The sequence below is a fragment of the Carcharodon carcharias genome, chromosome 4, assembly GCF_017639515.1.
Source record: "Carcharodon carcharias isolate sCarCar2 chromosome 4, sCarCar2.pri, whole genome shotgun sequence".
Classification (NCBI taxonomy): domain Eukaryota; kingdom Metazoa; phylum Chordata; class Chondrichthyes; order Lamniformes; family Lamnidae; genus Carcharodon; species Carcharodon carcharias.
In genome coordinates this window covers 201,942,450-201,958,639 of record NC_054470.1, presented here as the reverse complement: position 1 = coordinate 201,958,639, position 16,190 = coordinate 201,942,450, and the positions used below count along the sequence as shown (strand labels likewise).

Below are 16,190 nucleotides of genomic sequence, written 5' to 3'. Positions count from 1 at the left end.
ATACTCAAGGTTGAGTTAAACAGACTTTTAATTGACAAGAGAATCAAGCATTAAATGGGGCATGCAGGATAGCCGAGTTAAAGCCACAATAAGATCAGCCATGATCTTGTCGAATAGCAGAGCAGATTCAAGGGACCTAGTCCTGCTTCTAATTCTTATGTATTTATGTTAACTCTCTCTCCTGTTTTTCACCCCATTCCTTACCCCCCGCCTCTATTCCTTACCCCACCACCTCTATTCTTTACCCCCCCGCCTCTATTCCTTACCCCCCACCTCTATTCCTTACCCCCCCACCTCTATTCCTTACCCCCCCACCTCTATTCCTTACCCCCCCACCTCTATTCTTTACCCCCCCCACCTCTATTCCTTACCCCCCCACCTCTATTCTTTACCCCCCCACCTCTATTCCTTACCCCCCGCCTCTATTCTTTACCCCCCCACCTCTATTCCTTACCCCCCCACCTCTATTCCTTACCCCCCACCCCTATTCCTTACCCCCCGCCTCTATTCCTTACCCCCCCACCTCTATTCCTTACCCCCCACCTCTATTCTTTACCCCCCACCTCTATTCCTTACCCCCCCACCTCTATTCCTTACCCCCCCACCTCTATTCCTTACCCCCCCACCTCTATTCTTTACTCCCCCGCCTCTATTCCTTACCCCCCCACCCCTATTCCTTACCCCCCCACCTCTATTCCTTACCCCCCGCCTCTATTCCTTACCCCCCACCTCTATTCCTTACCCCCCCACCTCTGTTCCTTATCCCCCACCTCTATTCTTTACCCCCCCACTCCTATTCCTTACCCCCCACTCCTATTCCTTACCCCCCACTCCTATTCCTTACCCCCCACCCCTATTCCTTACCCCCCCACCTCTATTCTTTACACCCCCACCTCTATTCCTTACCCCCCGCCTCTATTCATTACCGCCCCGCCTCTATTCTTTACCCCCCGCCTCTATTCCTTACCCCCCCGCCTCTATTCTTTACCCCCCCACCTCTATTCTTTACCCCCCTGCCTCTATTCTTTACCCCCCTGCCTCTATTCTTTACCCCCCCACCTCTATTCTTTACTCGCCCACCTCTATTCCTTACCCCCCGCCTCTATTCTTTACCCCCCCACCTCTATTCTTTACCCCCCTGCCTCTATTCTTTACCCCCCCACCTCTATTCCTTACCCCCCCACCTCTATTCCTTACCCCCCCACCTCTATTCCTTACCCCCCCACCTCTATTCTTTACCCCCCCACCTCTATTCTTTACCCCCCCACCTCTATTCTTTACTCCCCCACCTCTATTCCTTACCCCCCCGCCTCTATTCTTTACTCGCCCACCTCTATTCCTTACCCCCCCGCCTCTATTCTTTACCCCCCCACCTCTATTCCTTACCCCCCCACCTCTATTCCTTACCCCCCCACCTCTATTCTTTACCCCCCCACCTCTATTCTTTACCACCCACCTCTATTCCTTACACCCCCACCTCTATTCTTTACCCCCCCACCTCTATTCTTTACCACCCCACCTCTATTCTTTACTCCCCCACCTCTATTCTTTACTCCCCCACCTCTATTCTTTACCCCGCCACCTTTATTCTTTACCCCCCCACCTCTATTCCTTACCCCCCCGCCTCTATTCCTTACCCCCCGCCTCTATTCCTTACCCCCCGCCTCTATTCCTTACCCCCCACTCCAACAGCTCCAGCAAATCAACTTCCTGAGTTTAATGCAGGTGGTTGGATCATCATTGACCAGCCTTCCCAGCATTCAGCAGCAGCTTCTGCCCATTCCCAGCCAAACCCGGGTTCCCCCAGCACCAAACGTGAATGTAAACCCAGGTCCAACTGGTCAGGTACCCATACCTGGAGGAAAGGGGCGTGAGAGAGCAGCTATGGAAAGCAGCCTTCCGGTTCAGAGACCAAGCAGCCTGCCAGAGGAGAAGGTAGCCCAGGTAAGGGGTGAGGGCTGTCGGTTGTTCTGTGAGAATTACATTGTTTTGTTAAATGTTCTCCCCTTGCCTTCTGCAAGTACCATATCTCCCAGGCCACCAGCTCCCAGTACCAGGACTCTGATATACTGTCCCTCTGATACTATTTAACCATCAAGAGCAGCAGAACTGAGAGCCGCCCATCCAACTAATGTGACTGATTACAGCATCGACAGAGTGGATTGTTGCCTTCCTTGCATAGCAGAGTGAGGCTCAATGGTAGTAACTGTAACATGGCCCTGACCATGTGCCTGTCAAGGTGGAAACAGCTCAGTGGTCACCAGAGTGATGACAGAACAGAAAGCAGAACAAGGTGCAAAAGCTGGGAATTTGGTGCAAGTGGGAATTTGCAGCAGAGGGGAAGGGAGGTGCTGGTGTGTCCCTCAACACTTGGAGCGGTCTGTGTCAGTCTGAGAAAGTTAGAATTCAAAATTTCTGTCCAGTGTTTGCTTCATACAAGTTATTGTGCAGAAAATGAAAAAACCTTACATCAAGCTGAAAAGTAGATAACTCCTGAATAAGTTATTTGTATCAGTGTTTCTGGTGGAGTAAGAGGTCAGCACCCCAGACAATCCAAGGAAATTACTATTGAATCGGAGACAGGGGCCTGGATTTTCCATGTCCGATGGTGTCGGGCGTGTGAACGGACAATATAGCACACGCAGTTTCACAGCGGTGTGAAACCAGTTTGCGATCGTCCACTCTGTTTCCTGCCATTGGACATCAGGAACCTCATTGTGACACATCAGCTTATCATTACAAGGCCAGCCTGCTACACACATCCCCCCCCCCACCCCACTGGATCATCCACCCACATTGGTGGGAAAACACGCCGATGTGTTACACAACTGAACATAAATGACATGCACCTGGTGAGCTGCACTTCACTCAGGACTTCGAGGTTTGTTTACCTTCCTTGCTTAGCTTGGCCTAAATAGCCAAGTGGTTATGGTACTGGGCTTGTAACCCCAAGATCAAGAGTTCAAATCTCACAATGGCAAACTATGAAACAATGCAACTTCATCTGAAACAGATGGAAACGGGTTTGTACTCGAAAGAGTTACCTACCTTGCTTCAGGCAGCACTCACAGTCACCAGCTCCAGGCTTCACAGGCAGCACCACATCACTTTTAAAGGGGTTCACAGGCAGGTCTCTACCTACCAGATCAGCCGTATGTTTAATGCTTGGGGAAGGGGGAGAAGTGGCCTCAGGCAAGGGAAGAGGCTGCAGGGTGAGGGCTGTCCTGAGGAAGGAGGGTATCCCAGGGTGTGTGTGGGGCACAAGTTGATCTGTACAAGTGGTCTCAAGATGGTGAGGGCTGAGGAGGCACCTCCAGAGGAGATGAGGCTAGATGGAGATGTGAGGGTGTGTGTGAGAGAGTGAGTGGTGATGTCCCTTGAGCTGGCAGTGAGTGAGATGCCAGTGAGTGTGTGATGGGCTTGTGAGTGTGTGAGTTTAGAGTGATGAGATGGTTGCCTTACCTTGGTGGCACGGTTGAGATCATTCATCCTCTTTCTGCACTGGATGGTCAACCTCTCGTGTGCAGCATTGGCACTGACCACCGCTCACAGTGCCTACCAAGCCGGAGTGGTAATGTCACTGGCCCTCCTGCAGGCAGAGCGGGAGTAGAGGACATCACAATGGCCTCCATAGCATCCTAAAGGTGCTCGAGGGCTGCAGTTTTCTTGTCTTTCGGGGCCATGTCTTCTTTGCTGCAGTCCTGGGCTGGAAGCACTGAGCGCGGCTACACTTTAAATATGGCACCTGGTGTGATGAAGCAGTGAGGTGATGGTGTGGCAGACGAATGAGAGCCCACCCACCATGGAATCGATGTGTTTTGCGGGAATGCATAATGAATGCGGCAGGTTAGGAACGATACAGTGTGAAAACTCGCCATTGCAGCAGGCGACATTTTACCCACCCGCTACCGCACTTAGTGCAAATCTGGGACAACTCTGCACAAGGATTCACCAAAATTAAAGTAAGCAAAATCAGAGTCATGAAGAAAATAATGACATGAAAGTGTGAATTGTTATCTTGAGATTGATAGATTTTTGTTATCTAAAGGTAGGTATCAGGGGACATGAGGCAAAGTTGGGTGGATAGAGTTCGGTCACAGATCAGCCATGATTTCATTCAATGATTGAACAGACTTGAGGGGCTGAATGGTCACCTCCTGTTCCTATGTTCATTTGGATTGAAATGGAGAAAGGAATAAAGTGGAGGAAGGTGACTGTGAATGTCATGTACAGGGAATTTGAGGGAAGCTGATATCAGGGAAAATGAAGGAGACAATGGTGTAGTGGTAATGTTACTGGATGAGTAATCCAGAAGCCCAGGTCAATGCTAAGAACATAAGAAAAATCAGGAAAAGGAGCAGGAGTAGGACCACAAAGCCCTTGGAGCCTGCTTCATCATTCAATACCATCGTGGCTGACCTTTGACTTCAATTCCACTTTCCTATCCATATCCCATACCCCTCAATTCCCTGAGAAACTAAAATTCTGTCTATCTTGGCTTTAAAATATAATTAACGATGGACCATCCACAAATCCCTGAGGTAGCAAATTCCAAAGATTCACAAGAGCAGGTGACTTGTATAATTCACCTCTTGACTCCCCAAAGCCTGTCCATCATCGACAAGGCACAAGTCAGGAGTGTGTTGGAATACTCCCCACTTACCTGGATGAGTGCAGCTCCCACAACACTCAAGAAGCTTGACACCGTCCAGGACAAAGCAGCCCACTTGATTGGCACCACATCCATAAACATTTACTCCTCCACCACCGACACACAGTAGCAGCAGTGTGTACCATCTACAAGATGCACTGCAGGAATTCACCAAGATTGCTTAGACAGCACCTCCCAAACCCACGACCACTACCACCTAGAAGGACAAGGGCCAACAGATAGATGGGAACACCACCACCTGGAAGTTCCTCTCCGAGTCACTCACCATCTTGACTTGGAAATATATGACCGTTCCTTCACTGTCGCTGGGTCAAAATCCTGGAACTCCCTCCCTAACAGCACTGTGGGTGTACCTACACCACGTGGACTGCAGCAGTTAAAGAAGGCAGCTCACCACCACCTTCTCAAGGGCAATTAGAGATGGGAAATAAATGCTGGTCCAGCCAGCGACATCCACTTCCCATGAAACAAATAAAAAGGTAGTTTGTAGGAAGGTGTGAGGCACGAGCTTCAGATAGTCATCAAATTCTTCCATTCATGTGAACACCCCACACTCTCCCATAGCCCTGAATCAATCCCAAACTAATCCCACTGCCCCACTCTTCCCCAGCCCTCAATCAATCCCAATCTAATCCCACTGCCCCACTCTTCCCCAGTCCTGAATCACTCCCAAACTAATCCCACTGCCCCACTCTTCCCCAGCCCTCAATCACTCCCAAACTAATCCCACTGCCCCACTCTTCCCCAGCCCTCAATCAATCCCAAACTAATCCCACTGCCCCACTCTTCCCCAGCCCTCAATCAATCCCAAACTAATCCCACTGCCCCACTCTTCCCCAGTCCTCAATCAATCCCAAACTAATCCCACTGCCCCACTCTTCCCCAGCCCTGTAGCAATCCCAAACTAATCCCACTGCCCCACTCTTCCCCAGCCCTCAATCAATCCCAAACTAAACCCACTGCCCCACTCTTCCCCAGCCCTGAATCAATCCCAAATTAATCCCATTACCCCACTCTTCCCCAGCCCTCAATCAATCCCAAACTAATCCCACTGCCCCACTCTTCCCCAGCCCTGTATCAATCCCAAATTAATCCCATTGCCCCACTCTTCCCCAGCCCTCAATCAATCCCAAACTAATCCCACTGCCCCACTCTTCCCCAGCCCTGAATCAATCCCAAACTAATCCCACTGCCCCACTCTTCCCCAGCCCTGTATCAATCCCAAACTAATCCCACTGCCCCGCTCTTCCCCAGCCCTGTATCAATCCCAAACTAATCCCATTGCCCCACTCTTCCCCAGCCCTGTATCAATCCCAAACTAATCCCACTGCCCCACTCTTCCCCAGCCCTCAATCAATCCCAAACTAATCCCACTGCCCCACTCTTCCCCAGTCCTGAATCACTCCCAAACTAATCCCACTGCCCCACTCTTCCCCAGCCCTCAATCACTCCCAAACTAATCCCACTGCCCCACTCTTCCCCAGCCCTCAATCAATCCCAAACTAATCCCACTGCCCCACTCTTCCCCAGCCCTCAATCAATCCCAAACTAATCCCACTGCCCCACTCTTCCCCAGCCCTGTATCAATCCCAAATTAATCCCATTGCCCCACTCTTCCCCAGCCCTCAATCAATCCCAAACTAATCCCACTGCCCCACTCTTCCCCAGCCCTGAATCAATCCCAAACTAATCCCACTGCCCCGCTCTTCCCCAGCCCTGTATCAATCCCAAACTAATCCCATTGCCCCACTCTTCCCCAGCCCTGTATCAATCCCAAACTAATCCCACTGCCCCACTCTTCCCCAGCCCTCAATCAATCCCAAACTAATCCCACTGCCCCACTCTTCCCCAGTCCTGAATCACTCCCAAACTAATCCCACTGCCCCACTCTTCCCCAGCCCTCAATCACTCCCAAACTAATCCCACTGCCCCACTCTTCCCCAGCCCTGTATCAATCCCAAACTAATCCCACTGCCCCACTCTTCCCCAGCCCTCAATCAATCCCAAACTAATCCCACTGCCCCACTCTTCCCCAGTCCTCAATCAATCCCAAACTAATCCCACTGCCCCACTCTTCCCCAGCCCTGTATCAATCCCAAACTAATCCCACTGCCCCACTCTTCCCCAGCCCTCAATCAATCCCAAACTAAACCCACTGCCCCACTCTTCCCCAGCCCTGAATCAATCCCAAATTAATCCCATTACCCCACTCTTCCCCAGCCCTCAATCAATCCCAAACTAATCCCACTGCCCCACTCTTCCCCAGCCCTGTATCAATCCCAAACTAATCCCATTGCCCCACTCTTCCCCAGCCCTCAATCAATCCCAAACTAATCCCACTGCCCCACTCTTCCCCAGCCCTGAATCAATCCCAAACTAATCCCACTGCCCCACTCTTCCCCAGCCCTGTATCAATCCCAAACTAATCCCACTGCCCCGCTCTTCCCCAGCCCTGTATCAATCCCAAACTAATCCCATTGCCCCACTCTTCCCCAGCCCTGTATCAATCCCAAACTAATCCCACTGCCCCACTCTTCCCCAGCCCTCAATCAATCCCAAACTAATCCCACTGCCCCACTCTTCCCCAGCCCTCAATCAATCCCAAACTAATCCCACTGCCCCACTCTTCCCCAGCCCTGAATCAATCCCAAACTAATCCCACTGCCCCACTCTTCCCCAGCCCTCAATCAATCCCAAACTAATCCCACTGCCCCACTCTTCCCCAGCCCTGAATCAATCCCAAACTAATCCCACTGCCCCACTCTTCCCCAGCCCTGAATCAATCCCAAACTAATCCCGCTGCCCCACTCTTCCCCAGCCCTCAATCAATCCCAAACTAATCCCACTGCCCCACTCTTCCCCAGCCCTCAATCAATCCCAAACTAATCCCACTGCCCCACTCTTCCCCAGCCCTCAATCAATCCCAAACTAATCCCACTGCCCCACTCTTCCCCAGCCCTCAATCAATCCCAAACTAATCCCATTACCCCACTCTTCCCCAGCCCTCAATCAATCCCAAACTAATCCCACTGCCCCACTCTTCCCCAGCCCTGAATCAATCCCAAACTAATCCCACTGCCCCACTCTTCCCCAGCCCTGAATCAATCCCAAACTAATCCCACTGCCCCACTCTTCCCCAGCCCTGTATCAATCCCAAACTAATCCCACTGCCCCACTCTTCCCCAGCCCTGTATCAATCCCATACTAATCCCACTGCCCCGCTCTTCTTCAGCCCTGAATCAATCCCAAACTAATCCCACTGCCCCACTCTTCTTCAGCCCTGAATCAATCCCAAACTAATCCCACTGCCCCACTCTTCCCCAGCCCTCAATCAATCCCAAACTAAACCCACTGCCCCACTCTTCCCCAGCCCTGAATCGATCCCAAACTAAACCCACTGCCCCACTCTTCTTCAGCCCTGTATCAATCCCAAATTAATCCCGTGTCCTCTTATTTTATTCATTCATGGGATGTGGACATTGCTGGCAAGGCCGGCATTTGTTGCCCATCCCTAATTGCCCTTGACCTGATTGGCTTGCAGGGCCATTTCAGAGGGCAGGTAAGAGTCATCCATATTGCTGAGTTTCTGGAGTCACATGTAGACCAGACTGGGTAAGGACAGCAGATTTCCTTCCCTAAAGGACGTTAGTGAACCAGATGGGTTTTTACATCAATCGAGATAGTTTCACGGTCACCATAAAGAGCCCTTTGTCCATCCAAAATTAATTCAACTGTTCCACTCTTCTCCCAAAGCACCACATAAATCTTCAAGCTCACTCCCCCATTTGGTCAATTTCAAGTGTCATTGAATCCAAACATTAAAAAAAAACATTCTTAATTATCTTTGCTTTGAGCTGAAACCCTGATGTTGGAAATTATCTTCATGTATATATAAGCAAGTGGGTCTTTGAAACTGTACACTGATGTTCTCCTTTATTTCCTAGAAGCCAGAGGAGTTATCTCTCCATCCAGCGCTTGAAGGTGATGATCTGCGTACCCTGCCCCGGATCTCTGATTCCCAGAATGTACAGACCAGAGACTGCGATCCTATCCGGCCTCACCTCCTCCTGGGTCCTGGGGCTCAGCCTCCTGCAGCGACCTTCCAGTGTGCTCCCGGGATCAGTTCAACACCTGGTCTCCCGCTGCTGCGACTCCAGCCTTGCTATGAGCTGAGTGCTCCTGCAGTGATTGGTACCAAGCTGCCTCGCTCCATCCCTCTCCTGCAGCCCACCCCACGAGAGGCCTGGGCTCCTGGCCCAGAGCCCAGCCGCAGGCCTCGGCTTGGCTTTCCTTCCCATCTGAACTCATCTGCCTATGATCCTGGGGCTCTGCAGAAAGCTGCCGAGGAAAAGGAGAGGAAGGAAGAACTGTTGCGGAGAGGCCCACCCAAACACCTGAACCTGGATCAGTACCAGCAGCCACCAGCTTCTCCCTGGACTGAGCCTCCTGCAAAAGGCCTTCCCTACTCTTCTGAGAGATCGCAGAGGGAATTCCAGCCTCCTTCCTCACACGCTGGCTGCTCTCAGGTGTTCAGGATGCCTCTCCTCCACCTCCCCCAGCTCACCCACACGACCCACTTCCCTCTCATGGCAAAGCAGCTGCCCAATACTCAGGCAAATCCGGGGCAGTCAGGGATATCCTCCGCACCATCAGTTCAACATCCTAGAGACCAGCAGCAACATTGCAGCTTCTGTCCAGAGACCCAGGTAAGCCGGGGTCAGCGTCGGAGGGAAGGGATATAAGGGGTGGGGGTTCTCCAGTTTGCTGAGGGGACTGAAAGGAGGAGGGAGGATGTCTCAGTCCCATTGAGATGAGGAGAGGGTGGGGAGGGTGTCTCCATCTTGTTGAAGGGTGGGGGTCTTTGCACCAAGACAGGGCAAAATATCCATTTTTTTTCTTAGTGGGAGTTTTATATTGTCAGATGTACTTAGGTAGCTGTGTCAGTCTGCCTCTCCTCACTCTGTACCACCAATATCGATTACCAGTACCTATAGTAACAGTGTACACCTCTGAAGGTGCTGGGAGTATTGAGTGCTCTTACATTAGAGGATCAATTGTATTTTGGCCAACAGGCTTCAATTCTATAAGACGCTGTTTGGTATCATCTCAAACAGCTCTCATTGCTGGTGATGGACCTGTATTCAGGGGGGGCAATGGTGCAGTGGTATTGTTGCTGGACTAGTACCTCAGAGACCCAGGGTAATGCGTTACCCTGCGGGGACCTGGGTTTAAATCCTGTCATAGCAGATGGTGGAATTTTAATTACAAGTCTAATGATGACCATGAGACCATTGTTGATTGTTGTAAAAATCCATCTGGTTCACTGATGTCCTTGCAGGAAGGAAATCTCTCATCCTTACCCGGTCTGGCCTAAGTGACCCAGACCCACAGCAATGTGGTTGACCCTTAAATGCCCTCTGAACAAGGGCACTTAGGGATGGGCAATAAATGCCGGCCTAGCCAGCGATGCCCATATCTAATGAATAAAGAAAAAAAAATAGTGCTGTCCAGCTCAGTACACCACCCAGGCAGAGGCCACATCTAGATTGGGAGCTAGTCACAGTTAAGGTTAAATATCTCTTGTGCCCAGAATTACTCTTGACTGAAAGATTGTGTTGATGTTATCCCTCATTCTAGGTGTCAGTGGTCCATCCTCCAAGACTCATTCCAGCTCAGGACCTCATTGATTTTGAACAAGGCCGACTGTGTAGAGCCCGACAGCCTTCAGAGCGACAACAGGCCAAAGCCTTCCGCCTCCTGAAGGTGAACATCGAGCCGTTTGAGCCCAGGACCAGTTGTGACAGTAAGAAGAGGTGGGAATGTGTGAGGTGGCTTATTTAGTCTTTGAGTTAGGGCCTGTTTTCATCATCCCACTCAATAATAGCAAATCAACAGAAAACATATAAGGCCTGTGACCAGACAGGGCAAGGCCAGGGCTAGACAGAGGAGTAGGAAGCTATTTGATCCCTCGAGCCTGCTCTGCCATTCAATAAGATCTTGGCTGTTCCGATTCTGGCCTCAACTCCACATCCCTGCTCCGCCCATAACTCTGGATTCCCTTGTAAATCAAATATCCGTCTAGTTCAGCCTTGAACACGTTTAATGATCCAGCCTCCACTGCTCTCTGTGGAAGAGAATTCCAAAGACTAATGACCTTCTGAGAGAAGAAATTCCTCCTCATCTCCATCTTAATTGGGAGACTTGTTATTCTAAAACTGTGCCCTCTAGTTCTAGATTCCCTTTGAGATGAAACTTTCTCTCAGTGTCTACCCTGTCAAGCCCCCTCAGAATCTTATGTTTCATTCAGATCGTCTCTCATTCTTCTAAACTCCAATGAGTATAGGCCCAACCTGCTCAACCTTCCTTCATAAGACAAACCCCTTCATATAAATGCAGATTGAACCTTCTCTGAACTGCTCCAATGCATTTATATCTCTCCTTAAGTAAGGAGATCAAAACTGCAGTACTCTAGGTGCGCTTTCACCAATTCCCTGTACAGTTGAAGCAAGACTTTCCTACTTTTTATATTCCAGCCCTTTGCAATAAAAGCCAACATTCCATTTTCCTTCCTAATTACTTATTGTACCTGTACGCTAACTTGGTGTGATTCATATACAAGGCCACCCAGATCCCTCTGTACTGCAGCATCCTGCAGTCTCTCTCCATTTAAATAATCTGCTGCTTTTCTATTCTTCCTGACAAAGTGGACAAGTTCACATTTTCCCATATTATACTCCATCTGCTCATTTTTTTCCCACTCACTTTACCCGTCTGTATCCCTTTGCAGACTCTGTGTATCCTCCTGAAAACCTGCTTTCCTACGCCTCTTTGTATCATCAGCAAATTTGGCAACAGTACAGTCTATCCCTTCATCTAAGTCATTAATATTGTAAATAGTTGAGGCCCTAGCACTGATCCCTGTGCCTCTCCACCAGTCACAGTTTGCCATCCTGAAAATGATCTGTTTATCCCGACACAGTTTCCTGTTAGCTAGTCAATCCTGTATCCACGTTATCACCTCCAACACCATGAACTATTATCTTGCACAGTAACTTTTTATGTGGCACCTTATAGAATGTCTTTTGGAAATCCAAATACACACATCCATTTAAGAAGGGAGGGAGAGAGAAAACTGAGAACTATAGATCTGTTGGTTTGACGTCAGTAATAGGGGAAATGTTAGAATCTACTATAAAGGTTCACTAGACTGATTCCTGGAATGGCAGGATTGATGTATGAGGAGAGATTGGGCCGACTAGGCCTGTATTCACTGGAGTTTAGAAGAATAAAAGGGGATCTCATTGAAACATATAAAATTCTGACAGGACTGGACAGACTGGATGCAGGGATGGTGTTTCCTCTGGGTGGGGGGTCTAGAACAAGGGGTCACAGTCTCAGGATTTGAGGACTGAGATGAGGAGAAACTTCACTCAGAGGGTGGTGGACCTGTGGAATTCTCTACCACAGACGCTGTGGAGGCCAAGTCACTGAATATATTTAAGAAGGAAATAGATAGATTTCTAGACTCTAAAGGTGTCAAGGGTTATGGTGAGAGAGCGGGAGTTATTGAGATAGAGGATCAACCGTGACCATGTTGAATGGTGGAGCAGTCTCGAAGGGTGGAATGACCCACTCCTATATTTCTAAAGGATGTGAAAGGTGGACACTTGGAAAATAATGACATGATTGGGCAGAGTCAACGAGGATTTATGAAAGGGAAATTATGTTTGACAAACTTGTTGGAGTTCTTTGAGTTTGTTACTTGTAGCATAGATAAAGGAGAACCAGTGGATGTGGTGTATTTGGATTTTCAGAAGGCTTTTGATAAGATCCCACTCAGGAGATTAGTAAACAATTGGAATTGAGGGTAATATATTGATATTGATTGAGAATTGGTTAACAGATAGAAATTCTTAACCAAAAATCGGTTAACAGACAGACAGGATTAAACGGGTCATTCTCAGGATGACAGGCTGTTACTAGTCGGGTGCCACAAGGACCAGTGCTGGGGCCACAGCTCTTCACAATCTATATAAATGATTTGGATGAGGGGATAAAATATAATATTTCCAAATTTGCTGATGACACAAAACTAGGTGGGAATGTGACTTGTGAGGAGGAAGCAAGGAGGCTTCAAGAAGATTTGGACAAGCTAATTGATTGGGCAAGAACATGGCAGATGGAATACAACGTGAATAAGTGTGAAGTTATCCACTTTGGTCGCAAAGAACAGAAAGGCAGAGTATTTCTTAAATGGTGAGAGGTTGGGAAGTCCAAAAGGACCTGGGTGTCCTTGTTCATGAGCCACTAAAAGCTAACACACAGGTGCAGCAAGCAATTAGGAAGGCTTTATTGCAAGCTGTTTTGAGTACAGGAGAAAAGATGTCTTGCTGCAATTAAATAGAGCCTTGGTGAGACTGCACCTGGAGTATTGCGTACAGTTTGGGTCTCCTTATCTAAGGAAGGATATACTTGCCACAGAGAGAGTGCAACGGAGGCTCATCAGATTAACCCCTGGGATGGCAGGATTGTCGTATGAGGAGAGATTGAGGAGACTGGGCCTGTATTCTCTAAAGTTTCGAAGAATGAGCAGTGATCTCATTGAAACTTATAAAATTCTTACAGGGCTCGACAGGGTTGATGCAGAAAGGATGTTCCCCCTGGCTGGAGGGGTCTAGTACCAGGGGACACAGTCTCAGAATAAGGGGCAGGTTATGTAGGTCTGAGATGAGGAGGAATTTCTTCACTCAGAGGGTGGTGAATCTTTGGAATTCTCTACCCCAGAGGCTGGGGAGGCTCAATCGTTGAATATGTTTAAGAGAGAAATCGATAGATTTCTGGAGGCTAATGACATCAAGGGAAATGGGGATTGTGGGGAAAATGGCTTTGAGGTAGATGATCAGCCATGATCTGTATGAATGGTGGAGCTGAATGGCCTACTCCTGCCCCTATTTCCAATGTTTCTATCTACTGGTTCCCCTTTATCCACCCTGCTTGTTACATCCTCAAAGAACTAAAATAAATTTGTGAAACATGATTTGACTTTCACAAACCCATGCTGACTCAGCCTGATTATGATTTGATTTTCTAAGTATCCTGTTGCTACTCCCTGAATAATGGATTCTAACTGTTTCCCAGGGACAGATGTTAAATTAACTGGCCTGTCGTTTCCTGCTTTCTGTCTCCCTTCTTTCTTGAAGAGAGGTGTTGTATTTGTGGTATTCCATTCCGCTGGGACCTTTCTAGAATCTAGGGAATTTTGCATCCATTATCTCTGCAGCCACTTCCTTTAAGGTTCTAGGATTCGACCGGCAGGTCCAAGGACTTGTCAGCCTTTAGTCCCATTAGGTTTCTCTGTACTTTTTCTTGAGTCATCATAATGGTTTTAAGTTCCTCCCTCCCTTTTGCCACTTGATTTTCTACTACTCTTGGGATGTTTTTGTGTCTTCTCCTGTAAAGACAGATGCACAATACTTGTTCAAAGTCTGCCATATCCTTGTTCCCCATTACTAATTCTCCAGTCTAACCCTCTAAGGTAGAGGTAGGGAACCCCCAGCCCGGGGGCCAGCTCTGGTCCGTTGCACTTTTTCATCCGGCCCGCAGTGAGATTTCAAAATGCGGCTGCCTGGCGCCCTTGTGCTGCACTCTGACCAGCTGCCCCCATGTTCTGATGCCTGACCCTCAGCCACAGTCACCAGAGGCCCGGGCTGTGGGAGCCAGCGAGGCCTGAGATCCACAAACAGGAGCGCAGGGCAGGGATGGGAAGCTGCCAACTGCCCATCGGGCGGTGAAATGTGAGTAATCCGGGGCAGGAGAGAAAGGGAGCAGAACACCCGGCTCCATCGGTGGGTCACCTCCAACCCCACTCCCAAGACGGGCTCAGCCCCTGCAGACTCAGGAAGGGACCCAGGCCTAGGTGCAGCCTCGGACTGGGAGTTAGCTAAAGCCTTGGGTTGGTGCGTCACTGCTCTGGGCTGGTTTGTGGGTGAGACAGTGGGAAAGGACAGGGACGGAGAGAGAAAGGGAGACAGACAGACAAAGTGAGAAAGGAGAGAGAGATAGACAGACAGATTAGGAAAGGAGAGAGACAGAGAGAGAAAAAAGCCAGTTGTGAATAGCACCATCATCAGTGCCAGCAGAAATAACAAGGCTCATAAGGAAAAGCAAACTCAATCATTGCATTAAAGCATTCGGTGAGTTGAATGTTTCTGTATTCTCTGTGAAAATAAATAAATAAATAAATAAATTGTTGGTGTTTATGTGTATGTGGCCCCGTGACTGATTCTGTCTGTGTGTGAGTGGCCTTTGATAAGAAACAGGTTCCCCACCCCTGCTCTAGGGGACTAACACTCACTTGAGCTACACTCTCTACCTTTTTATGTGCTTTCGGAAGCTGTTACTGCCTGTTTTTATATTCCTTGGTCTTTTACTCTCAAACGCCAACTTCTCCCTATTAATTATCTTTTTGCCATCCTTTGTTGGTTTCCAAAACTTTCCTAATCTCCTGACATACCACTAATCTTGCTGCATTGTACACTTTTCCTTTGAATTTAATACTACCCTTGTTTCCTTAGTAAGGCACAGATGGTTCATCCTTCTAGTAGAGTCTTTCTTTCTCAATGAAATATGTCTTTCTTGAGAATTAGGGAATATCTCCTCAAACATCTGCCACTGCTTATGTACTGCTTTAACTTTTAACTTACTTTCCCATTCTACTTTAGACAACTCTGCCTTCATATCCTCGTAATTATCTTTACTTCAGCTTAGGACACCCTCACCCTCAAACCGAAGGATGTGGGAGAGATGTGGGGCTGAGGGATCATGGGTCATGATATTAACATGCTTTTTCCTAAGAACTGTTTTGTTCTTCCTTCCCCAGGTTAAAGCGCCGTCATGAGAGAAAAGCAGCAGAGAGAGCGGTCTGCAAACCAGCCCAGTCAGACCAACAGCTGAGCCCCGCTGATCCACCAGAGCCCCAGGAGGTTGAAAGTAGAGTCTGTGTGGTAAAATCCTTGGGCCTGTCCTCCTACATGTTCTGGGAGCTTTAGAGATGAGATAACTAACAAACGGGGTGGATTTGGAATATGTGCTGTAACGCGGGCAGTCCTCCCATATTCTGTGGGATGGTCTCACTCCCTGACTTGATGGCCTGCTACACCTGCCCTGTGAAGTGACGGGTGGGGTGGAGGTGGTGGTTGGCAGGGCCCTGCGCCTATCAGAGCCCCAGGTGCCCACGTACTGACCACATGGAAAGAAAGACCATTTGTCCTTTTACCAACTGGAATGGACACAGTCCCCAGAGACAACATCTTACAACAACAAGAGGAATGGCTTCAGCTGTGTCCCATCGGTGGGTCAGAGGTGAAGGAGCCCCAGAGGCATTTTTAAAAAAAATCCTTCTTGGGCTATGAGTTTCATTGACAAGGTCAGCATTTCTTGTGCATCTCAATTAGAACAAGAGAATTGGTATACAGAAAGAGGCCATTCAGCCTATTGTGCCTGTTTCAGCCCTCCACAA

General features: G+C 48.9%; 1 protein-coding gene across 1 annotated transcript in view; it reads left to right on the top strand.

The window, feature by feature from the left end:
- cplane1 (ciliogenesis and planar polarity effector 1) overlaps positions 1-16,190 on the top strand; it is a 217,567-nt gene that overhangs the window by 82,965 nt on the left and 118,412 nt on the right. The window contains exons 23-26 of the mRNA XM_041185379.1: positions 1,693-1,944; positions 8,617-9,378; positions 10,310-10,485; positions 15,552-15,675. Of these exons, the coding sequence (XP_041041313.1) occupies positions 1,693-1,944; positions 8,617-9,378; positions 10,310-10,485; positions 15,552-15,675 (1,314 nt within the window). The remainder of the gene's footprint in view (positions 1-1,692; positions 1,945-8,616; positions 9,379-10,309; positions 10,486-15,551; positions 15,676-16,190) is intronic.